Genomic DNA, 26,285 nt, shown 5'->3' on the forward strand with positions numbered 1-26,285 from the left:
TTTGTAGGGACAGTCCCACATTTTGTGCACCATCCCACTGCAGTAGATAGGAGGTTGGCAGGTGCCCTCTCTCTTGCTGCTCTGTTTAGCAGAGCAAGCATGATTAGATGCCATGCACATGCATGCAGGAACTATTCACTAGAGATAGATACTGGGGCATGCCCAGCAGATTGTCAAAAACAGGTGGCGAGGCCATACCCCATATTTTTGGCGCTTGCCTTTGGTGTGTGCAAAGGTTCCTCTCTGCTCTTCTGAAAAGTTGGGAGGTACGTGGTGCGCAAAACACATAAGTGAGATGATATGCATAAAAATATAAATGGGATGGTGGACATAAAATGTATGGGATTGATGGGCTCTATCTATCAATATAAATAGAGAGAGAGGGTGTGTGTGTGTGTGGGGGGGGGGGGGGATCCTGTAAAAATTGCTTTTGTCAAAGAGGGTCCCAGAGCAAAATAATTTGAAAACCCCTGATGTACTTGATAGAGTTGCACCTTGTCACTAATTCATTAACATGCATGCAGATTCTTTCTCTCGAATAATTAGCTCTACCTAATTTGTTAATATCATTTAATTTGATGTCTTTGAAATGTTCAGAGTACATGTTCATTCAGTTTTTGGTACCAAGTCCAGATAAATGAGGCTGCACTTTACAGTTTAGATTATTTTCTACAGCAAAGAAATGGAACCATCTTGTCCTAGATTTGTTAAATATTAAGATGGCTCTGTGGCTTGTTAATATTGGTTAGCTTCTACAGCCCATATATATTTATATCCTTCATTTAGAAGTGTGATGTTTTCGAACAGTCTAGTTATCTGTGTATTATTTTGTGTATTTAATGCAAGACTTGCTATTAAGAAGAGCTTTCTATGTCTTAGGGCACGTGGTGGATATTTCCCTAAATTGAGAGTCGACGTACTCACTTTCTTCATTGCCATTGCAGATATTGTAACATCTCCAGTCATGGGGGACATGAAGACTCCAGACTTTGACGATCTTCTTGCCGCTTTTGATATCCCAGATGCCACAAGTTTGGATCCTAAAGAAGCTATTCAGTCTACAAGTGATGAACAAGAGAACCATCTGAAACCGTCAGGAATGTGTTTGGATGAGAATCTGTCCTTGGCTCAGTCTGTTCCTGCTGCTGATGTTCCTGCGGTTAGTGTGATTGTGAAAAACACCAGTCGTCAGGAGTCCTTTGAAGCAGCTGAGAAAGAAGGAAATCACATGGGTCCAACTCTACTCCAGAATGGGTTTTGTGGCCCAGAAGTGGGTTCTGAACCCCATACTGTGGGTCCAGGCTATGGAAAATTTGAGCCAGGTTTCATTAATGGCGATAGTTCAAGAAGTTACACTGACAAACTAGAGTCTCTCAAGACAGAACCATTACCAACATTTAGCCAGTTTAGTCCAATTTCTAGCCCTGAACCAGAAGACTCAAAGGATAATGGAGTATTGAGCAAGCAAAACTCAGCAGAGTCATCTTATTTCCCACAGTCTTCCATGTATATGCCTGAAGAAGGCTGCATGGTGGATTCTCTGAGAAAATCCTCAGAGCCTGAGCTGAGTATGTTTGATGAATACTGCAAAAAGGAGCAGAAATCAGATTGCATGGAGGTAGATAAGGGTCGGTCTTCTGAGCAAAGCAGAGATGGTGAAAAAGCCAGTTGTTTCCTCGGCTCATCCTTGGCATTCGGAGATGTTCAAGACAACAGCATCTCTGAGGAGAAAGTATTTTCAGGGACAGGGGATGCTTATGGTAATGCAGCTGGTTCCTCAGCTGTACCACCTCGCCAGCGTATTAAACCAGCTCACTCTAAATTATCATCTTGTGTAGCTGCTTTGGTTGCATTGCAGGCCAAAAAAGTTGCAGTGGTCCCTAAGGAAGAACCTTTAAATATCTCTAAGGAAGTTAATGTACCATTAAAAGAAAGTATCAAAGGGAGTCCCAAGATGCCAAAGTCCCCAAAGAGTCCAAGAAGTCCATTGGAGGTGGTTAAGAAGATTATTAAAAACCCAGACAGCCCTATGAGTGTCTGCAGTGACACCAGTAGTAAAGACTCCCCTTCAGTCTGTGCTGGTTCTCCTCCTGCAATTCCCAAAGTAAGAATAAAAACTATTAAAATGTCTTCTGGTGAGATCAAAAGAACTGTTACTAGGATACTGCCAGAAGTTGACTCGGATGATCTGGCAAAATCTCCAGAGGACTTACAAGATGAAAACTCATCTGGGGAGGATAACAAATCGCTTGTGCACATGGAAGATGTGGCCGATTCAGAAAAGGAAAGGACAAGGAATTCTGGAAGGAGTTCAGCCACAACTAGCAGCCAAGGACAAAATGCTGCCAATACCCCTGCAACCAATGCTAAAGGGGATAAAAAGAAAACTGTGCAAACTTCGAAACTTCAGAACCCCAGCAGTAGCTCAGTAAAGACCACCAACCCCTCACAGAACAAGAAGCAGCCAGCGGCTCCCACAAAGGTTGCATCTAACGCAACCCCCCTACTCCCCAAGGCTGTTCACCTTGCCAACCTTAATTTGGTTCCTAATAGTGTCTCTACCACTGTGGGCACTAAGGCTACAGCTTTAAGGCAGACCCAGGGACAGGGGGCAACTATGGCAGTGCCACTGGTACACCAAGTTAAAATAGCAGCTCCTGTCATTGTGGATGCATTTAATAAACTTCTGCATAGTGCCAATCCTGTTCCAACTTATACCCCCAATTTGAACCCTCCTCCTGACTGCAATATTACACTGCCAGCCTCTGGTTACAATTGCCTGGAGTGTGGAGACTCCTTTGCCCTGGAAAAGAGCCTTGCTCAGCACCACAATAGACGGAGTATCCATATTGAAGTGATGTGTACCCAATGCTCTAAAACAGTCCAGTTTTATAACAAGTGTAGCTTACTAGGTCATGCCAGGGAGCACAAGAGTAAAGGATTGATCATGCAGTGCTCCCAGCTTATGATGAAACCCATATCTGCAGAACAGATGTTGGCCCCTCCATCTTTAATTGTCCCACTGATAGCATCTCAGCCTTCATCCTCCACTCAACGAACAATAGTTCCAGCATCCTCACTTGGGGTATGGTCTGGAACTTCCACCTATGCCCCGCCAGCCATGCCACTTTATGCAGACCCATATGGACTTATACGCCATGGGTTCAAGTGTTTGGAATGCAGCAAGCAGGTCGAGGACTACACTTGTCTGGCAGGACATTATCAGAGAGTGGCTGAGGAAAAAGATGGACTGGTGAGTGAGACTTCACACAGATATATTAGCAGCTATCCTCTTATTGTGTCTGGTGTGTGTGTGGGGGGGGGGGGGGGATATGTTTTTGTTAATCCTTTTATGTTGTATGCGTTGTTACAGCTGTTCAAAAGCCTGGATTTGACAATCACTAGTTTAAAGACAACATTGTCAGCGTGACATTGTTTAACCAAAATCAGTATTTATGACCACTAATGATAGTTTACCTTAACTTAGAGATTCTATTTTCTCTGACGTCCTAGTGGATGCTGGGGACTCCGTAAGGACCATGGGGAATAGCGGCTCCGCAGGAGACTGGGCACAAAAGTAAAGCTTTAGAACTACCTGGTGTGCACTGGCTCCTCCCCCCATGACCCTCCTCCAAGCCTCAGTTAGATTTTTGTGCCCGAACGAGAAGGGTGCACACTAGGTGGCTCTCCTGAGCTGCTTAGTGAAAAGTTTAGTTTTAGGTTTTTTATGTTCAGTGAGACCTGCTGGCAACAGGCTCACTGCATCGAGGGACTAAGGGGAGAAGAAGCGAACTCACCTGCGTGCAGAGTGGATTGGGCTTCTTAGGCTACTGGACATTAGCTCCAGAGGGACCGATCACAGGCCCAGCCATGGATAGGTCCCAGAGCCGCGCCGCCGGCCCCCTTACAGAGCCAGAAGACAGAAGAGGTCCGGAAAATCGGCGGCAGAAGACGTCCTGTCTTCAACAAGGTAGCGCACAGCACTGCAGTTGTGCGCCATTGCTCTCAGCACACTTCACACTCCGGTCACTGAGGGTGCAGGGCGCTGGGGGGGGGGGGCGCCCTGAGACGCAATAAAAACACCTTGGATGGCAAAAAATGCATCACATATAGCTCCTGGGCTATATGGATGAATTTAACCCCTGCCAGAATACACAGAAAAACGGGAGATAAGGCCGCCGAGAAGGGGGCGGAGCCTATCTCCTCAGCACACTGGCGCCATTTTCCCTCACAGCTCCGTTGGAGGGAAGCTCCCTGGCTCTCCCCTGCAGTCACTACACTACAGAAAGGGTTAAAAAAGAGAGGGGGGCACTAATTACGCGCAGTATTAAAAAATACAGCAGCTATAAGGGGAAAAACACTTATATAAGGTTATCCCTGTGTGTGTATATATATATATATATATATATATATATATATATATATATATATATATATATACATATATATATATATATATATATATATATATATATATATATATAGCGCTCTGGTGTGTGCTGGCAAACTCTCCCTCTGTCTCCCCAAAGGGCTAGTGGGGTCCTGTCCTCTATCAGAGCATTCCCTGTGTGTGTGCTGTGTGTCGGTACGTTTGTGTCGACATGTATGAGGAGAAAAATGATGTGGAGACGGAGCAGATTGCCTGTAATAGTGATGTCACCCCCTAGGGGGTCGACACCTGAGTGGATGAACTGTTGGAAGGAATTACGTGACAGTGTCAGCTCTGTATAAAAGACAGTGGTTGACATGAGACAGCCGGCTACTCAGCTTGTGCCTGTCCAGACGTCTCATAGGCCGTCAGGGGCTCTAAAGCGCCCGTTACCTCAGATGGCAGATATAGACGCCGACACGGATACTGACTCCAGTGTCGACGGTGAAGAGACAAATGTGACTTCCAGTAGGGCCACACGTTACATGATTGAGGCAATGAAAAATGTTTTACACATTTATGATAATACGAGTACCACCAAAAAGGGGTATTATGTTCGGTGAGGAAAAACTACCTGTAGTTTTCCTGAATCTGAGAAATTAAATGAGGTGTGTGATGATGCGTGGGTTTCCCCCGATAACAACTGATAATTTCTAAAATGTTATTGGCATTATATCCTTTCCCGCCAGAGGTTAGGGTGCGTTGGGAAACACCCCCTAGGGTGGATAAAGCGCTCACGCTTGTAAGAACAAGGGCTCTACCCTCTCCTGAGATGGCCGCCCTTAAGGATCCTGCTGATAGAAAGCAGGAGGGTATCCTAAAATGTATTTACACACATACTGGTGTTATACTGCGACCAGCAATCGCCTCAGCCTGGATGTGCAGTGCTGGGTTGGCGTGGTCGGATTCCCTGACTGAAAATATTGATACCCTAGATAGGGACAGTATATTATTGCCTATAGAGCATTTAAAAGATGCATTTCTATATATGCGTGATGCACAGCGGAATATTTGCCGACTGGCATCAAGTCTAAGCGCGTTGTCCATTTCTGCCAGTAGAGGGTTATGGACACGTCAGTGGTCAGGTAATGCGGATTCCAAACGGCATTTGGAAGTATTGCCTTATTAAGGGGAGGAGTTATTTGGGGTCGGTCTTTCAGACCTGGTGGCCACGGCAACAGCTGGGAAATCCACGTTTGTACCCCAGGTCGCCTCTCAACATAAGAAGACGCCGTATTATCAGGCGCAGTCTTTTCGTGGGCAAGGGGGCAAAAGGTTCCTCATTTCTGCCCCGTGACAGAGGGAGAGGAAAAAGGCTGCAGAAATCAGCCAGTTCCCAGGAACAGAAGCCCTCTCCCGCCTCTGCCAAGCCCTCAGTATAACGCTAGGGCTTTACAAGCAGAATCAGGCACGGTGGGGGCCCGTCTCAATGAATTTCAGCGCGCAGTGGGCTCACTCGCAAGTAGACCCCTGGATCCTTCAGGTGATATCTCAGGGGTACAAATTGGAATTCGAGGCGTCTCCCCCTCGCCGTTTCCTAAAGTCGGCTTTACCGATGTCTCCTTCTGACAGGGAGGCAGTTTTGGAAGCCATTCACAAGCTGTATTCCCAGCAGGTGATAATCAAGGTACCCCTCCTGCAACAGGGAACGGGGTATTATTCCACACTGTTGTGGTACCGAAGCCGGACGGCTCGGTGAGACCGATTCTAAATCTAAAATCTTGAACACTTACATACGGATGTTCAAATTCAAGATTGAGTCACTCAGAGCAGTGATTGCGAACCTGGAAGAAGGGGACTACATGATGTCTCGGGACATCAAGGATGCTTACCTTCATGTCCCAATTTACCCTTCTCACCAAGGGTACCTCAGGTTTATGGTACAGAACTGTCACTATCAGTTTCAGACGCTGCCATATGGATGGTCCACGGCACCCCGGGTCTTTACCAAGGTAATGGCCGAAATGATGATACTCCTTCGAAGGAAGGGAATTTTAGTTATCCCTTACTTGGACGATTCCCTGATAAGGGTAAGATCCAGGGAACAGTTGGAGGTCGGTGTAGCACTATCTCAGGTAGTGTTGCGGCAGCACGATTGGATTCTCAATATTCCAAAATCGCAGCTGATTCCGACGACTCGTCGTCTGTTCCTAGGGATGATCCTGGACACAGTCCAGAAAAAGGTGTTTCTCCCGGAGGAGAAAGTCAGGGAGTTATCCGAGCTAGTCGGGAACCTCCTATAACCGAGCCAAGTCTCAGTACATCAATGAAAGGGTTCTGGGAAAAATGGTGGCTTCCTACGAAGCAATCCCATTCGGCAGATTCCACGCAAGAACTTTCCAGTGGGACCTGCTGGACAAATGGTCCGGGTCGCATCTTCAGATGCATCAGCGGATAACCCTGTCACCAAGCACAAGGGTGTCTCTCCTGTGGTGGTTGCAGAGTGCTCATCTTCTAGAGGGCCGCAGATTCGACATTCAGGACTGGGTCCTGGTGACCACGGATGCCAGCCTGCGAGGCTGGGGAGCAGTCACACAGGGAAGGAATTTCCAGAGCTTATGGTCAAGCCTGGAGACATCACTTTACATAAATATCCTGAAGCTAAAGGCCATTTACAATGCTCTAAGCTCAGCAAGACCTCTGCTTCAAGGTCACGCGGAGTTGATCCATTCGGACAACATCACGGCAGTCACCCACGTAAACAGACAGGGTGACACAAGAAGCAGGAGGGCAATGGCAGAAGCTGCAAGGATTCTTCGCTGGGCGGAAAATCATGTGATAGCACTGTCAGCAAGTGGGGACTTCACCCAGAAGTCTTCCACATGTTTATAAAACTCGACAAGTATTGCGCCGGGTCAAGGGACCCTCCGGCAATAGCTGTAGACGCTCTGGTAACACAGTGGGTGTACCAGTCAGTGTATGTGTTCCCTCCTCTGCCTCTCATACCCAAGGTACTGAGAATTATAAGATGGAAAGGAGTAAGCACTATATTCGGGCTCAGGATTGGCCAAGAAGGACTTGGTAACCGGAACTTCAAGAGATGCTCACGGAGGATCCGTGGCCTCTACCTCTAAGAAGGGACCTGCTCCAGCAAGGACCCTGTCTGTTCCAAGACTTACCGCGACTGCGTTTGACGGCATGGCGGTTGAACGCCGGATCCTGAAGGAGAAAGGCATTCCGGATGAAGTCATTTCTATCCTGATCAAAGCCAGGAAAGATATAACCGCAAAACATTATCACCGCATTTGGCGAAAATATGTTGCGTGGTGCGAGGCCAGTAAGGCCCCGACGGAGGAATTTTCAACTAGGTCGATTCCTACATTTCCGGCAAACAGGAGTGTCTATGGGCCTGAAATGGGGGTCCATTAAGGTTCAAATTTCGGCCCTGTCAATTTTCTTCCAAAAAGAACTAGCTTCAGTCCCTGAAGTTCAGACGTTTGTGAAAGGGGTACTGTATATACAGCCTCCTTTTGTGCCTCCAGTGGCACCTTGGGATCTAAATGTAGTTGTTGGGTTCCAAAAGTCACATTGGTTTGAACCACTTAAATATGTGGAGTTAGAATATCTCACATGGAAAGTGGTCATGCTGTTGGCCCTGGCCTGGGCCAGGTGCGTGTCAGAATTGGCGGCTTTATCCTGTAAAAGCCCTCATCTGATTTTCCATTCGGACAGGGTGGAATTGAGGACTTGTCCTCAGTTTCTCCCTAAGGTGGTTTTCAGCGTTTCACCTGAATCAACCTATTGTGGTGCCTGCGGCTACTAGGGACTTGGAGGACTCCAAGTTGCTAGACGTTGTCAGGGCCCTGGAAATATATGTTTCCAGGACGGCTGGAGTCAGAAAATCTGACTCGTTGTTTATTCTGTATGCACCCAACGAGCTGGGTGCTCCTGCTTCTAAGCAGACTATTGCTCGTTGGATTGGTAGTACAATTCAGCTTGCACATTCTGTGGCAGGCCTGCCACAGACAAAATCTGTAAAAGCCCATTCCACAAGGAAGGGGGGCTCATCTTGGGCGGCTGCCCGAGGGGTCTCGGCTTTACAACTTTGCCGAGCAGCTACTTGGTCAGGAGCAAATACGTTTGTAAAATTCTACAAATTTGATACCCTGGCTGAGGAGGACCTGGAGTTCTCTCATTTGGTGCTGCAGAGTCATCCGCACTCTCCCGCCCGTTTGGGAGCTTTGGTATAATCCCCATGGTCCTTACGGAGTCCCCAGCATCCACTAGGACGTCAGAGAAAATAAGAATTTACTTACCGATAATTTTATTTCTCGTAGTCCGTAGTGGATGCTGGGCGCCCATCCCAAGTGCGGATTGTCTGCAATACTGGTACATAGTTATTGTTACCAAAAAAATCGGGTTATTGCTGTAGTGAGCCATCTTTTCTAGAGGCTCCTCTGTTATCATGCTGTTAACTGGATTTAGATCACAAGTTATATGGTGTGATTGGTATGGCTGGTATGAGTCTTACCCGGGATTCAAAATCCTTCCTTATTGTGTACGCTCGTCCGGGCACAGTATCCTAACTGAGGCTTGGAGGAGGGTCATGGGGGGAGGAGCCAGTGCACACCAGGTAGTTCTAAAGCTTTACTTTTGTGCCCAGTCTCCTGCGGAGCCGCTATTCCCCATGGTCCTTACGGAGTCCCCAGCATCCACTACGGACTACGAGAAATAGAATTATCGGTAAGTAAATTCTTATTTTTTTTTCTTTGTTATTGTTATGATCAAAAAGGTGACAAAACTTTCCGATATTTCTGTAAGGAGCTATTATGAATATGATAATGTTCTCTGTCGACTAGAAGAGCAAACCTTGTATATCTGCAACTTGAGAAATTGAAGTCAATCAGGCATTATGGATTGAATTATTTATTATTGGGTACTAGTGGTTTAATTTGATGGTTTGATCTGATATAGGTGCTGATAACTTATGTTATACACACAAAGCGATATATCGGCTATTAGAGAGAACAGAAGATATATTGCGGACGTGTGTATGCAAACGATATGTCTGTGAATGACGTTCAGATATTGCATCTGGCTGTGTGTGTACGGGCGTAAATGCTTTGGAGGTATGCTAACACCACCTTCCCGGCGCTCTACAGGTTAATAATATTATAGCCCAGCTGCACGTGCTTAGAGACTGGTTTAAGGTCTCCAGCAAAATTAAATAAGGTTTTAGAAAACAGCACTGTGCTTTTGGTATTTAACTATCATATAGGCAATAAAGTATGAGTGGCTGCACATTTACTGAAATAATTTACTAGGAGTCTTTTTCTTCAGACAAAAATACAATTATTTCTGCTGCGGGGTACACTGGGCTCCACAAGGATTCACATCGGGGTGTAGAGTAGGATCTTGATCCGAGGCACCAACAGGCTCAAAGCTTTTGACCGTTCCCAAGATGCACAGCGCCGCCTCCTCTATAACCCCGCCTCTGTGCACAGGAGCTCAGTTTGTAAGTTGGTGCCATGCAGTAAGCAGGCACTTAACAGGAGGGCTGCCTGAGGCAGCCTATTGATAGCTTAATTGAAAGAAAAGAACAGAAGATTTTTCTTACAAGACTTCAAGGGCTGCAGCAGACAAAGTCTATTAGACTTTTCTGACTGCAGCTCCATTACCCCCAGTGGCGCTGTATACTCCCGCGCCCTGGTTGCCGGGTCACTGCAGCGGAGGCTCCGGTTCCTTCCTAAACTTCAGTCACACACATGCCGCTGTCCTCCCAGATCGTGGGGCCGCAGGTACGGGGGAGGTAAGGGGTCTCTTTGGTCGCACTTTACCGTGATCCAGTGCGGCCGTGGGAGGCGGGCCGCGCGCGCTGGCGTGGACACTGTTATTGGGCAGCCGCTCCACTAGCTACCAGGGACGATTACAGGGCACAGGTCTGGGGTTTTTTAAAATTAAAATCACCCCATTTTTTAATGCCCGCAGCGCCCGGTGGGGATGCCAGCAGGGGGAGTAGGCCTGACCTGTAGCCCCTCCCCCAGGGCGCCATTTCTGCAAATATTCCCGCCCTGGAGCTGCATTTCTCTCCTTCAATCCTGGTCAGCAGCCATCATACAGTGCTGAGCTGTTCCTGGGATTGCTGGGGTAAATCCTCCTCTGTAGAGCCGCCTGATTGCCAGTGCTGTGCTTCCTACAGGACACTTAAGTATTCTACCTGTCACTGGGACAGTGTTAGTTAAGAAAGAGTGCATACAGTCAGGGTTGTGTGGTACAAACACCCTGTGATATACATTCAGTACCTACTGTGCTTTGTTATATCTATTGTTAACACACATAGCCATACTGAGTATTACTTTGTATTGCTAGTCCAGTACAGTTTTATGGTGCATAATTTCTGCACGATACGCTTGTGACTATATACGTGTGTGTGCATGTAGCTGCTGCGTGGCTGCCTTATTAAAGGGTATTTCACTCAGTGGGCTATGCCTATATTGCTACACCTGAGGAGGCTAAGTGTATCAGGTTTTTCTGCATGATATAGGTGTTGTATCACAAGTTATACTTGCTGTGTATTTTTACCTGTGATTTATAATAAATGTGTGTGTGTGTGTGTGTGTGTGTGTGTGTGTATATATATATATATATATATATATATATATATATATATATACACACATCTCTCTCTCTCTCTCTCTCTCTATATATATATATATATATATATATATATATATATATATATATATATATATATATAATCTTGAACTCCCGGTTGTGCTGTCTTTGTCACTTCACTGGGAGTTCTTGCTAGGTATATCGCTGCTTCATCTTGTACCAGGTTGCCCAATATTGTACACGTTATTATGTCAGCTACACGTGTCAATGGCGCTGGGGTTTCTCCCACATTGCGTGGTAGTGAGGCCGCAGACGTGATGGAGGATAATATGGCAGCTGAGAGTTCAGGTTCAGGGGGTTCCTTACCCCCCAGTGGGTTTGTAGCACCGGGGGCAACAAATGACCCACCTTGGGCTACCTTTTCCACGCTGTTAAATATGCTTGTAAAGAAATTGGCACCCCCTGTGTGACCACCTGTGCCACTGCAGCAGTTTATGATCCCTGCTATTAATCTGCCATGGGCAGATCAAATCTCCACTCAGTTACAGCATTTGAACCGGTCATTGTCCAAATCTAAGTGTCACTCTCTCCCGCCTAAGACTAAGTCGTCTTCTAAACGGGCCATTACCTCCTCCCAATCCACTGCTATCCCATACACATCCTCTGAGGAGGATGGTGCATATACTGACCCCACAGGCACTGACTCAGATGTCTCTGATGGGGAAGGGAAATCAATGGTGGATGTCCCAGATTTGATTGAGGCAATTAGGCTCATTCTCCAGGTGTCTGATGAGCCTGAGGCTCTCTAAGAAACCAGATAGGTTTAAACGTAAGAAGGTGGTTAAACAAGTTTTACCTCATTCTGAACACCTGGTTGACATACGTCAGGAATCCTGGGAAAATCCGGGGTCAAAATTCACCCCGAATAAGAGACTATTGGCTCGCTATCCTCTCTCTGCGGAGGTATGTAAAAATTGGTAAACTCCTCCGCCCGTTGATTCTCATGTGGCGCGCATGGTAGTTTCCTCTGCTCTGCCAGTTACTACAGTCACCTCTCTGAAAGAACCGACGGATAGACGTGTGGAGGGCTGTGCATAGGCCAACCATTGCAGCGACATGGGCTACTGAAGCTGTTGAGGCGTGGGCTCAGGAGCTTGAGGCGGAACTGCCTTCCAACACTTCTGAGCATGCTCGACAATGTCTCTTATATATTACCACGGCTTCTCTGTACCTTAAGGAGGCGGCCTCCGATGCCGGGGTGCTGGCGGCCAAGGCTGATACTACGTCCATCTTGGCCAGACGTATCCTTTGGTTAGGATCCTGGTCGTAGGATATGGATTCCAAGAAAACCCTGGAGGTGCTTCCTTTCAAGGGAGACCTTCTCTTTGGAGAAGACCTCAATAAGATTGTGGCTGATCTGGCTACTGCTAAAACAGCTTGCCTACCTAGTACGTCTTTTTCCGCACAGAAGGCTAAAAGTACTTTCCCTCGGCCCTTTCGTCCTCCAGGTAAAGCAAAAGGTCAGGCGTATCCAAAGCAAATTCGTGCTTCCAGACCTGCCAAGCCCAGACCTAAGCGAGCCTGGGCTGCCCGTCAGCCTGCTTTCAAAACTGACAAGCCTGCTGCATGACGGGGCGGGCCTCCCTCTGGGGGATCCCAGGGTGGGGGGCCGACTTCTAGGTTTTGCCCAGGAATGGTGGAAGACCACTTTAGATACCTGGGTAAGGGAAGTTGTCACTCGAGGTTACACCGTACCCTTCAAGAATCGTCCCCCTCATCGATTTTGCCTGACAGATGTTCCTCTGGACCCAGCAAAACCAAACACTCTGCATTCGGTGGTACATTCCCTCCTGACCACAGGAGTGGTAGTACAGGTGCCTCTGGCTCAGAGAGGCAAGGGGTACTATTCACAGCTGTTTCTACTCCCGAAACAGAATGGGTCCTCGGGGCCCATTCTCAATCTGAAGTCCTTGAACAAGTATGTGCGGGTCTCGTATGGAAACTCTGCGCTCTATTGTTCTGGCCTTAGAGCTTGGGGACTATATGGTCTCCCTGGACATACAGGATGCCTACCTGCATATTCCCATTGCAGTGTCATCAGCAGTACATGAGGTTCGCGGTGGGCAACCTTCATTACCAATTTCGGGCATTACCCTTTGGTTTGACAACGGCTCCCCGAGTTTTCACCAAGGTAATGGCGTTCATAACTGCTTCACTTCGCCGTCAAGGGGTCAGGATCCTACCGTACCTAGATGATTTGTTGATCCTGGCGAATTCCCCAGAACTTCTCCTGTGTCATCTCGATCTGACGGTCCAGTGCATGAAAGCCCACCGGTGGCTGATCAACTAGAAGAAATACTCCCTGGTTCCTGCTCGGGACATGGTACACCTTGGAGCGTTATTGGACACTCACCACCAGCGGTTGTTCTTGTCTCAGGAGAAAGTCCTGAAACTTCAGGACAAGATCCGATGCTTCCTATCTCGTCCGCAAGTGTCTATTCATTCGGCGATGCAAGTGCTAGGTCTCACGGTGTCTTCTTTTGAAATGGTGGAGTATGCTCAATTCCATTCTCGCCCTCTGCAGAAGCTGATTCTGTCCAAGTGGGACGGCCTGCCTCACCGGATCAGATCTCGCATGATCTCCCTATCTCCGGAGGTCAGCCTGTCACTGAGCTGGTGGCTTCAGGACCAACGATTGAGCAGGGGCCGTCCCTTCTGGATATCCAGCTGGGTCCTGCTGACAACGGATGCCAGTTTGAGAGGTTGGGGCGCGGTGTTGGAACAACACTCTCCAGGGTCGGTGGACCGTCTCTGCTCCCGATAAACATTCTGGAACTGCGGGCAGTGTTCAATGCGTTGACAATGGCCCAGCATCTCATACAGAACAGACTTGTCCAAGTACAGTCGGACAACGCCACCACGGTGGCGTACATCGATCATCAAGGTGGCACTCGAAGCCGCATGGCAATGAGGGGGAAGTATCAAGGATTCTTCAGTGGGCAGAACGCCTACTGCCGGCCATATCAGCAGTGTTCATTCCGGGCGTTCTGAACTGGGAAGCGTACTATCTCAGTCGTCAGGATGTGCACACCGGAGAATGGAGCCTACATCCAGAAATGTTTCAACTTTTCGTAGACAAGTGGGGCCTCCCAGATGTGGACCTAATGGCGTCTCGACACAGTCACAAGGTTCTGGTCTTTGGCGCAAGGACAAGGGATCCTCAAGCAGTGTTCGTGGATGCTCTGTCAATCCCGTGGAACTTTCGGCTGCCGTATGTGTTCCCTCCGGTGTCACTCCTGCCCAGAGTAATAAGGAAGTTCAAACAAGAAGGAGGAAACCTACTTCTGGTCGCTCCAGCATGGCCCAGGCGGCACTGGTTCTCCGATCTACAGGGCCTCTCGTTGGATCGTCCCCTTTTACTTCCACAACGACCAGACCTCTTCGTTCAGGGCCCTTGTGTTTACCAGGATTTGGCCCGTCTGGCTTTGACGGCATGGCTCTTGAAGCTTCCGTGCTGAGGGCCAAGGTTTTTTTTGAGGCGGTCGTTCAAACTATGTTGAAGGCCCGTAAGCCGGATTCTGCTCGGATTTACCATAGGGTCTGGAATGCTTACTTTACTTGGTGTGCATCTCACAATCATGACGTTTTCAAGTTTTTTCTACAACAGGGCCTGGACTTAGGCCTGCGTCTGGCCTCCCTCAAGGTTCACTTCTCTGCCTTGTCGGTTTGGTTTCAGAGAAAGATTGCTACCCTTCCTGATGTCCATACATTCACTTGGGGTGTGTTGCGGATTCAGCCTCCTTATGTGCCACCTGTGGCCCCTTGGGATCTGTCGGTGGTTTTGGAGGCCTTACAAGAGTTTCCGTTTGAGCCTTTTCCCTCCGCTGACCTTAAGTGGCTTTCCCTTAATGTGGTGGTCTTGCTGGCTATTGCTTCAGCGAGAAGGGTCTCGGACTTGGGTGCCTTATCCTGTAAGTCTCCCTATTTGATTTTTCACCGTGACCGGGCGGTTCTTAGAACACGGCCAGGTTATTTACCGAAGGTGGTGTCTTCCACCTTAACCAGGAGATTGTGGTTTCCGGCCTTTAATTCTCCTGAGTTGTCTACCAAAGAGCGGTCTTTGGATGTGGTACGGGCTCTCCGTATCTATGTGAAGAGAACTTCCTCCATTAGGAAATCCAATTCTCTTTTCGTACTGTTTGGTTTTCACAAACGTGGCTGGCCTGCTTCCAAGCAGACTCTGGCCAGATGGATTAGAATGGTGATTGCACATGCTTATGTACAGGCTGGTCGTCCGGTTCCTGCTACCATCAAAGCCCATTCTACTCGGTCGGTTGGACCTTCTTGGGCGGCCCAAGGTGTGCGACCCTTGAACAATTGTGCAAGGCGGCTACGTGGTTCTCAGGGTTAGGTAAGGTTCTATGCCTTCGATACTTCCGCCTCCCAGGATGATTCCTTTGGACGCTGGGTTCTTGTGCCCGCTACAATGCGTCCCCTCCCATTAGGAACTGCTTTAGGACATCCCAATGTGAATCCTTGTGGAGCCCAGTGTACTCCGCAGCAGAAAACGAGATTTATGTTAAGAACTTACCGTTGTTAAATCTCGTTCTGCGAGGTACACTGGGCTCCACAAGGCGCCCACCCTGACGCACTTAGCTTCTTTGGGTTGGTATGGCATAGCCGCTGACGCCCTCTTCTGTGGCGAGTGTGTGGTGTAATTGGCTACGAGCGATTGTCGTCTCTGGTACCTGCTACTGCATTGTACTGGTTAACGAAACTGAGCTCCTGTGTACGGAGGCGGGGTTATAGAGGAGGCGGCGCTGTGCATCTTGGGAACGGTCAAAAGCTTTGAGCCTGTTGGTGCCTCGGATCAAGATCCTACTCTTGTAAATCCCCAATGTAAATCCTTGTGGAGCCCAGTGTACCTCGCAGAAAGAGATTTAACAACGGTAAGTTCTTACCATAAAGCTTGTTTTTTAAATAAAATATACATATAAATAATACATTCCCCTAACACATCTTAAGAAGTGTACTTAGTGTTCCAGATGTCCTGTGGAACATATAAAAGTCCTTATACCGTTCCACTGTTACTACTGAAATAGTAATGAACTGAAGAAATATAGACACTTTGGGTGGAATTCAAATGTTTGAAAAGTTGGTTGGGTGTCTGTTTTTTCCTATGTATTAGATAGGAAAAAACAGACTCCCAACTGACTTTTCAAACATTTGAATCTCCCCCTTTGTATTTAGTAACTCAAAGTGATATTGTTGCAATAACCGTTTTAAATAGGTAACATGCCACGGTGTATCCACAGGCTGTTTAATGCTGACACTGTTTCCACTCTCATGTATAGAAGAAGCCGGTGTCCGCACTATATTTAATAGTACTGTCCAAATACAAAGCGTGACCGTTAATATAATTACCCGTTTATGGTTGATGACGTGCTTTCCTTTTTTATAGGACACCTTATCCTCTTCCTGGGGATATTGCGAACGCCGCCCCGAGTAACATGGCGCTGCTGGTGCTGTCTCACTCGCTCTGTTCAGCGGTGAGCGCGGCGCTGCTAATGCTGTCTCTACCGCTCTGTTTAACGGTAGGCAGTGAGATCTCTCCTCTCTCCTCCCGGTGGTGAGGCTCTCACTGTCTCGGATAGGATGCACAATGACTGGAATAGGCAGTTGATATCTTACCGCTGTAGATGGGTCCTGGGAGCCAAATTAAATACGGTCACTGAAGCAGTATAATCTCTGCAGCCCATGGCACTGATCAGGTACATGTGAATTAATTGTCTGTCAGTGCATTTCGTCCCACAATGCACAGGCAGTCCACTGACCATCTGTAGATCTGTACCATCTGTACACCTGCTACAGGGACTAAAATCAAAGCTGTTCAGGTATTTGAATGCCCAAAGCCCCATGTGTACCCAGCATAAGTGTTATGTCGCCTCAGCTTTCAAATGAAGCAATGTTTTTTTTAATTAATATTTTCAGAAAATGTATGCCCACTATAAGTTGGGCATATATGGTACCATGATAGGAAGACAGCAAATAAAAACCATAATAGTAGGGTATGCAGAAGATAAATAAAACCATAATATGCATACAAAACTTAAAACCCCTGGCAACAGTTACATCAAGTCAGAAGACCCCATAACAAAGTAGGGGTTAATTGGCAATAGAAAATAAACAAAAAAGGGGATCATAACTAGGGTAAATAAGGAAAGTGTAAAGGTGCATACACACTTGTCGATAAAATGAACGACTTCGCTCATTTTCACCCTTCCTGAGCAACGTTGTTCACTTTTTAAAGTATGTATGCCGGCGATGCGTGGCCCTCTGGGTCATTAACGACCCTCGCTGTCAGCCATGCATGCTCAATCTGGACTGTTGTCCAAGAGCTGCCTGCACGGCCCGGCCGCTGCGTGATGTCACTGAGCGATATTAACGTCATATCACTCAGTGTGTATGCCCGGCCGCTGCCCGCCTGGCCCGGGAGGGGGAAACACTAGACGACGTCACTCATAGAGCACGTCGTCTAGTGTGTAACATAGAAACATAGAATTTGACGGCAGATAAGAACCACTTGGCCCATCTAGTCTACCCCTTTTTTTTTTTTTTTTAATCCTTTAGGTATTCTCAACCCTTTTTGAACCTTAGTTCTTTGTAAGGACATTCATATGCCTATCCCAAGCATATTTAAATTGCTCTACAGTCTTAGCCTCTACTACCTCTGATGGGAGGCTATTCTACGTATCCACTACCCATTCTGTGAAGTAATTTTTCCTTAAATATCCCCTGAACGTGTCTCCTCCCAGTTTGTGTATGTACTCGAGTTCTAATTCTTCTCTTCCTTTGAAGAATGTTTCCCTCCTGAACTTTAAGACCCTTGGTGTATTTGAAAGTTTCTATCATGTCCCCCCTTTTCCTTCTCTCCTCCAAACTATACATGTTAAGATCTTTTAGCTTTGCTCAGTAAGTTTTGTGATGCAGGCCATGCACCATTTTAGTTGGCCTTCTTTGTACACTCTCTAATGTATTTCTATCCTTCTGGAGATATGGTCCGCAGAACCGGATACAGTATTCCAGATCAGGCCGCACCACCGTACCAATGACCTATACAGTGGCATTATTACTTCTTTTTTTTCCTGCTACGGATTCCTCTCCCTATGCAACCAAGCATTTGACTTGCCTATCTCATTGCTTTGTTGCATTGCTTTCCTGGCTTTATGTGACTTGAAATAGTTCTTGACCATTTCTCAAGCCTACCTAGGTCATCAGTCATTTGTTTTACCCCTCCCGGTGTGTCTACCCTGTTGCATATCTTTGTATCATCTGCAAAAAGGAATACTTTTGCTTCAATACCATTTGCAATGTCACCAACAAAGATATTGAAGAGAACTGATCCAAGTACAGATCCCTGGAGTACTCCACTGGTAACCTTTCCATAGATTGCACTCCATTTACTACAACTGTCTGTTTCCTATCCTGCAACCAGGTTTTTTTTTTTTTTTTAATAATAAATAATAATTTTATTGACCGGTTCAGAAGCACATAATAATGACATACAATTTGTGTTCACATACATTCATGTTGCAACAAGAGACTTCACGCAGCCGTTGTGATCACGCCCTCAATGCCCCTGTTCGCACCGCCCCCACAACGCTCCGTCTCCTCCCTGGAAACAGAGCATTGCCCATCCCGCCCCGCGAACGCCTCTGCCTGATTGAAAGGCAGAGGCGATCGCATTTTCTGTGGCCCCCCACAGAAAGTGTGGTCAAATGCGCAGGACGGGCGCTGCGCATGCGCCCGCGGGGCAATCTCAAAAATTCCGGTTGGGTTGCGGTTTGTGATCCAACCTGAATTAGCCCCTAAATACATGTACAAACTCTAGTCCGAAGCCCTGGTAATGAAAGATGCGAGAGAGATGTGCCCAAGAAACGCAATCAAACGCTTTATCAGCGTCGCAGCTCAGGACTGTATTGTCTAACTCACGATTTTGGTGTGTCCTAAGCATGGCAGCTAAAAGAGTCTTTACATTATTTACTGAATGGTGGTTTTTAATGAAACTGGTCTGTGCGGGATGTAAAAGTTTAGGTAAGAGAAATTGGAGAAGGGAAGCTAATAGTTTTGTGAATATTTTAAAATCTTGGTTCAAAAAAGAGATTGGCCTGTAGGACACAACCAACTCATGGTCCTTATTGGGTTTTGGGTGTACAATCATTCGAGCTATATTGAATTCAGGAGGGGCAGCATGACCCTGGAGGATAGAGTTATACAACTTGGTATGGTAGGGGAGAGTTTGTGGGGAAAGAAGTTTGTAGTAGGCGGCGGAGAGCCCATCAGGGCCCGGTGTCTTTGCTGTGGGCAAAGATTTTATAATTAACTCAAGTTCCTCATCAGTAATGGAGGAAAGTAAGTATTCCCTGTCAGCATCAGTAAGTTTAGGGAATCCTGCCTGATCTAGAAACTCCAGACCTGCCATCGGGGAATCTGGGGGAGCCTTATATAAAGTTTCAAAAAAAGGAGAGAAATTCTTTGCTAATGCCATCTGGGTGGGTTATTACCGATCCCTGGGAGTTTCTAATTGCAATAATTGGTTTATTGGTTTGGGTGGTTTTCACCAAGTTCGCTAGTAGTTTCCCAGGCCTGTTACCCCATCTGAAATATCTATTTTTCTGAAAGTTAAGGTTCATATTAGCCTGTTTAGTACATAGATTGTTATATATGGACTTGGCGTCTTTATAAGATGATCTGTTGGCTTCAGTAGGATTGGCCAACAAGATAGAATAAATCGACGAGACCGTGGCAGCAGCTGAAGCGAAACTATCTGAGTTTCTTCTTTTTTACTGGCCACATATGACAATATACGTCCCTGTAACACTGCTTTAGAAGCCTGCCAAAAGAGGTTAATATCTTCGTGAAACAAATTATCGATCGTATAATTTCGAAAGGACTGTGACAAATAATTAAAATCAACAGAATGGGCAAGATAGTCTGGAAATCTCCTGTTAAAGGAGGTTATTTAGGGGTATCTAATTTAATGGACAGCCAAATTGGGGCATGATCTGAAATCAAAATATCGGCAACATCTTAAATTCTGTGTAGAAGAGTGTGGGATATGAGCCAATAGTCCAAGCAGGAAAAAGAGTTGTGGGGATTAGAGAAAAAGGAGTATTCCCGAGACACTGGGTGGAGATACCGCCAGGGGTTCAATAATTGCAATGAGTCAATTAATAAAGAGAGAGATGGTGGAGTGATGTGTCCACGACCTTGCTGTCTGGGACCTCCAGAAACATCTAATGAGGAGTCTAGCGGGATGTTAAGATCTCCACCTATAATTAAAGATCCTTCCAACCAATTCTGTAGCCGTGCATAGATGTCTGGGGGGAAAAAATGCAGCATTAGGGCCCGTGGGGGCATAAATACGGGCACATCTCCCCCTCCTATAGACTCCTTCAAAAATAAGAATCTACCATCCTTATCTATCCACTTATCTGTAATGGAATAATTAAGGGCGGTAGTAAACAGCAGCAGCACACCATGGGATTTGGTGGTAAAAGAAGCACTACGAAATTCCCTCACCCACCTATCTTTCAAAGTGTTGGGGTCAGAGAGTTTCCAATGCGTCTCCTGTAAGAAGACCGCGTCCGGACGGAATTTAAGATGCGTCAGTACCTTCTTCCTCTTTATCGGAGTGTTTAAGCCTTCCACATTCCAAGATAACAATTTAATATTGCGTTTAGTGGTAATAAGGGATGGGTCAGGTAATGAGGCCATTTATATTAGCCAACTCCAACCCTAGGGAATCTGAAAAGCTTAAGGGGTATATGCAATTAGCGGCAAATTATCGGCCGTTTTTCAATTCGACACAATTCGACAGGCTAATTTCGGCAAGTGGGTGCCGAAATTGACCATATGCAATAAAAAACTGATTCGACAGTCCCGCTGCCGAAAAACGGCCGATTTGACGGATTTGTTCCGTTTTTTTAAAAACAGGAAAAAACACGGAAAAAAATGGCGTGGGGTTCCCCCTCCAAAGCATAACCAGCCTCGGGCTCTTCGAGCTGGTCCTGGTTCTAAAAATCCGGGGGAAAAATGGACAGGGGATCCCCCGTATTTTTAAAACCAGCACCGGGCTCTGCGCCTGGTGCTGGTGCAAAAAATACGGGGGACAAAAAGAGTAGGGGTCCCCCGTATTTTTTACACCAGCATCGGGCTCCACTAGCTGGACAGATAATGCCACAGCTGGAGGTCACTTTTATACAGCGCCCTGCGGCCGTGGCATTAAATATCCAACTAGTCACCCCTGGCCGGGGTACCCTGGGGGAGTGGGGACCCCTTCAATCAAGGGGTCCCCCCCCCAGCCACTCAAGGGCCAGGGGTGAAGCCCGAGGCTGTCTCCCCCCCCCCCCCCCCCCCCCCCCCCCCCCATCCAAGGGCTGCGGATGGGAGGCTGATAGCCTTGAAAAAATGTAAAGAATATTGTTTTTTTCCTGTAGTACTACAAGTCCCAGCAAGCTTCCCCCGCAAGCTGGTACTTGGAGAACCACAAGTACCAGCATGCGGGAGAAAAACGGGCCCGCTGGTACCTGTAGTACTACTGGGAAAAAAATACCCAAATAAAAACAGGAGACACACACCTTGAGAGTAAAACTTTATTGCACACCTGCCGACACACACACACTTACCTATGTTGACCCGCCGACTGCCACGTCTCCTGATCCGACGATGCGGGGTACCTGTGAATCAAATTATACTCGCCTCAATCCAGTGTCCAGATATAAATCCACGTACTTGGCAAAAAAACAAACCGCATTTACCCGGACCACGCACTGAAAGGGGTCCCATGTTTACACATGAGACCCCTTTCCCCGAATGCCGGGACCCCACGTGACTGCTGTCACCGAGGTCCCTTCAGCCAATCGGGAAGCGCTACTTCGTTGCACTCACCTGATTGGCTGTATGCGCGTGTGACCTCAGACAGCGCATCGCAAAGCCTCTCCATTACTTTCAATGGTGGGAACTTTGCGGGTAGCGGTGGGGTTACCCGCGGTCAGCCACTGACCGCGGGTGACCTCACTGCTGACGCAAAGTTCCCACCATTGAGTATAATGGAGAGGCTTTGCGAGGCGCTGTCTGACAGCTCAGACGTGCAGCCAATCAGCAGAGTGCCTGGACGTTGCGCTCGCTGATTGGCTTAAGGGACCTCGGTGACAGCAGTCACGTGGTGTCCCGGCATTCGGGGAAAGGGGTCTCATGTGTAAACATGGGACCCCTTTCAGTGCGTGGTCCGGGTAAATGCGGTTTGTTTTTTTGCCAAGTACGTGGATTTATATCTGGACACTGGATTGAGGTGAGTATAATTTGATTCACAGGTACCCCGGATCGTCTGATCAGGAGACGGGGCAGTCGGCGGGTCAACATAGGTAAGTGTGTGTGTGTCGGCAGGTGTGCAATAAAGTTTTACTCTCAAGGTGTGTGTGTCCTGTTTTTATTTGGGTATTTTTTTTCCAGTAGTACTACAGGTACCAGCGGGCCCGTTTTTCTCCTGCATGCTGGTACTTGTGGTTCTCCAAGTACCAGCTTGCGGGGGAGGCTTGCTGGGACTTGTAGTACTACAGGAAAAAACAATATTCTTTACATTTTCTCAAGGCTATCAGCCTCCCATCCGCAGCCCTTGGATGGGGGGGACAGCCTTGGGCTTCACCCCTGGCCCTTGGGTGGCTGAGGGGGGGACCCCTTGATTGAAGGGGTCCCCACTCCCCCAGGGTACCCCGGCCAGGGGTGACTAGTTGGATATTTAATGCCACAGCCGCAGGGCGCTGTATAAAAGTGACCCCCGGCTGTGGCATTATCTGTCCAGCTAGTGGAGCCCGATGCTGGTGTAAAAAATACGGGGGACCCCTACTCTTTTTGTCCCCCGTAATTTTGCACCAGCACCAGGCGCAGAGCCCGGTGCTGGTTTTAAAAATACGGGGGATCCCCTGTCCATTTCCCCCCCGGATTTTTAGAACCAGGACCGGCTCGAAGAGCCCGAGGCTGGTTATGCTTTGGAGGGGGGACCCCACGCCATATTTTTTCCGGGATTACCATTCCATTTAAAAAATAAATAAATACATTTTAAAAAAATATATAAATAATACTTGTGCCTCCCAAAAAGACAAACCAAGTACCTAATCCCTTCTAATATAAATAGATATGCTATTACCAATTAAAAAAACACCAAAAAAAAACATGTTTTAAATTTTTTTTATTAGATTCACCCACCAAAGTGTGGCGGATTGAAAATGACGAATTCACTGTCTAAAAGCACTGTTGTCGAATTTCCAAACTTCAATTGAATATACTTTTGTCGAATTGCCGCATTTGTACCATTGCAGAAAAGTCGAATTTGACAAATGTCGAATTTCAAAAAGTCGAATTTTGAAAGTCCGTTTTTTTGACGGAAAGTACTGAATTGCATTGTCGATTTTTTTTTTTTTTTTTAATTTTTTTTTGGCGAAAAGTCCCGTTTTTCGACAATTTCGGGAATTCGACCGCAATTGCATATACCCCTAAACCACATAAGAGACTTCTTTAGTCTGACAAAGAAGAAATTACGAAACCACTAAACATTGAGGCATACAAGTAAAATGAGACGATGAACCCAAATTGCAGTGAGGTAGCAATAACAGAACAAAGAGAATACCTGTCAAAATTAACATTTTAATGGAACCCAGGATGATAGATTCTGAAGCTGTCTCAGTATATATGTAACATGGTATATGAGAGAGAGCACATTTGAACAGAGGTGGCACACAGCCACCCGAACAGCATGGAAGCCATCCGGAAGCATACTCTAAGTAAAAGAGAAACATTACGAACAACAATAATAAGAGCATTAAGATTATTTGTGTATCTGGCTCTGCTGGGGGGCATTATTTGTGTATCTGGCACTGCTGAGGGGCATTATTTGTGTATCTGGCACTGCTAGGGGGCATCTGGCACTGCTGGGGGGCATTATTTGTGTATCTGGCACTGCTGGGGGGCATTATTTGTGTATCTGGCACTGCTGGGGGGCATTATTTGTGTATCTGGGTGCATTATTTGTGTATCTGGCACTGCTGAGGGGCATTATTTGTGTATCTGGCACTGCTGAGGGGCATTATTTGTGTATCTGGCATTATGCGGTGGGCAATACTTGTAGTTGTGAGGCCACACCCACTTTCACAGGAACGCGCGGGCATTGGGTGGAGGGGGTAGCTCTTTCAGAGGTTTTATTTTCCGAAAGTAGCTCACACCCCAATTAAGGTTGGAGACCACTGGCCTAAAGCATTAATGGCCGAGTCTTGGGTCTGTAACAGAGACTTGGCTTCATGTAGCTCGTCTTCCAATGTAGAAATACGGTCTTCGGCTTCAGCCAGGCGTTTAGTATGTTGAGAGAGTTGAGCTGCAGCCGAGTTAACAGCTTCAGTGAGGGGAGCCAGCTTAATATCGAGCAGTGGAGAAAAAATATCAGAAATTTCTTTAGCTCTTTGCACCGCAATAGTGCTGTATTTAGTATAATCAAATAAGGCAGCAGTGGAGTCATCCCTGTGTGGAGATGCAGGGGGCTCAGAAACAGGAGCCTTATCTTTTCTCCTAGTAGTTTGAGATCCTCTGGGTATTTTAGGTGCTTTGGACACAAATTTCTCCATCGTGAATCAATGTGAGCCAAGTCCCAGCCGAGAAAGACACACATAATATGAGAACAGGGTACTTAAAGCAGTGAGGAGACTGAAGCCTGTCACGTATAGCGAGTAGGGCAATATGCTGTGTGCTGGAAGTGAGGAATACTGCATTTTTGTAATCCAAGATGGCGCTGCGTGTTATTGGAGCTGTGAGAGCCTAGAGTACTCACCGAACCCAGGGAAGGAAAGAGGAATCCACAGTCTACCTTCCTGGTCCCCAGCACCAAACAGACTGTGGCCAGCATGATGTCCGCCGTCTGGAGAGGTAAGCAGGCGCACACGGGAAGACGCCAGCCGAGTCCCGGACCTCCAGGTCTTGTACCGGTGGTGTGTGTGTGGAGCAGGGAGCAGGCACCGATAGCGCACCTTGCCTACACTTATCCCCAGCTGATCCGCCGTTACCACGGAAGGTTTGGAGGCGGCAGGGACCCCTAAAGTGTTGTTTATGGAGAGGGGCCTGGGAGCTCTCTTAAATGCGGCAGCTGCGTTGGGCCCGCCCACTGGAAGTCCTGCAACTAGGTTCTTATTCAATTAACTGTTTTATAATCCAACCCCACGCTTTCAAGTTTATTTTGCAGTCTACTATGTGGGACAGTGTCAAATGCCTTACTAAAGTCTAGATATGCTACAGCTCCCCCTTGATCTATTATTTTTTATCACGGACTCAAAAAAGTCAAGATTTGTTTGGCTTGATCTCCCATCAGTAAATCCATGCTGTTTTCGATCCTGTAAATTGTTTGGTTTAAGATATTCCACAACTCTTTCTTTTAATAGTTTTTCTTTTAATAGTTTTTCCATTACTTTCCCTACTACTGATGTAAGGCTTACTGGTCTGTAGTTACTTGCTTCTTCCTTGCGTCCACTTTTGTGCAGTGGAATTACATTTGCTCTTTTCCAGTCTTGAGCAAAAAAGGTAGTCTGCACAAGCCAGATCGCATGGGACCGGGCAGCTCACTCGCTCTAGGCATCTCACGCCACAGTGCGTATTGAAGCTAGGTGTTTGAGGACACATCTGTATCACTATTTTTCACTCTCTGAATTCAATTTATCAACTTTCTTTTTTTTTTTTTTACTTTCCTCTGTAGACTTGCCAGGTGTGCCAGATGATGCTCCCAAATAAATGCAGCTATGGGGCTCACCAGCGCATTCACACACACAAGTCTCCATACTGCTGCCCAGAATGTGGGGTCCTGTGTCGATCTGCTTATTTCCAGACGCATGTTAAGGAGAACTGCCTGCACTATACTCGCAAAGTGGCATTTCGGTGAGTGTAATATACCTGAACCAAGATAAAGCAGCGTAGCGTACACTGTACAGTTGAAGAGTGGCTGTATTTTGGGTACATTAGTCAACCACATACCTGTAAAGAAACCTAAAAACAGTTTGATATGCTCATGTATGAGCCTCAAAGTTGATATGCATTATTCTTGCTTGTATTGTCCTTTCTTGAAGAGTAAATGTATTACTCTTAATCCCTGATTTGTACACTGCTGTAACCACCCTGACAGTACATGAAATTGCAAAGGAGAAGGAAAAACACCCAAAGGTGGATTTTACTCCAGGCGCTGATTGGGGAGGTGCAACACAGCAGC

At 46.9% G+C, this 26,285-nt stretch overlaps 1 protein-coding gene across 3 annotated transcripts in view; it reads left to right on the forward strand.

Annotated features, from left to right (window-relative positions):
* The window catches only part of ZNF592 (zinc finger protein 592), a 106,754-nt gene that overhangs the window by 17,981 nt on the left and 62,488 nt on the right, over nt 1-26,285 (forward strand). For all 3 annotated transcript variants that reach the window (XM_063926572.1, XM_063926571.1, XM_063926570.1), the window contains 2 exons: nt 945-3,253; nt 25,779-25,957. In XM_063926572.1, coding sequence (XP_063782642.1) covers nt 965-3,253; nt 25,779-25,957 — 2,468 coding nt within the window. In that variant the 5' untranslated portion in view covers nt 945-964. The remainder of the gene's footprint in view (nt 1-944; nt 3,254-25,778; nt 25,958-26,285) is intronic.

Source organism: Pseudophryne corroboree, chromosome 6, assembly GCF_028390025.1.
Source record: "Pseudophryne corroboree isolate aPseCor3 chromosome 6, aPseCor3.hap2, whole genome shotgun sequence".
NCBI classification, from domain to species: Eukaryota; Metazoa; Chordata; class Amphibia; order Anura; family Myobatrachidae; genus Pseudophryne; species Pseudophryne corroboree.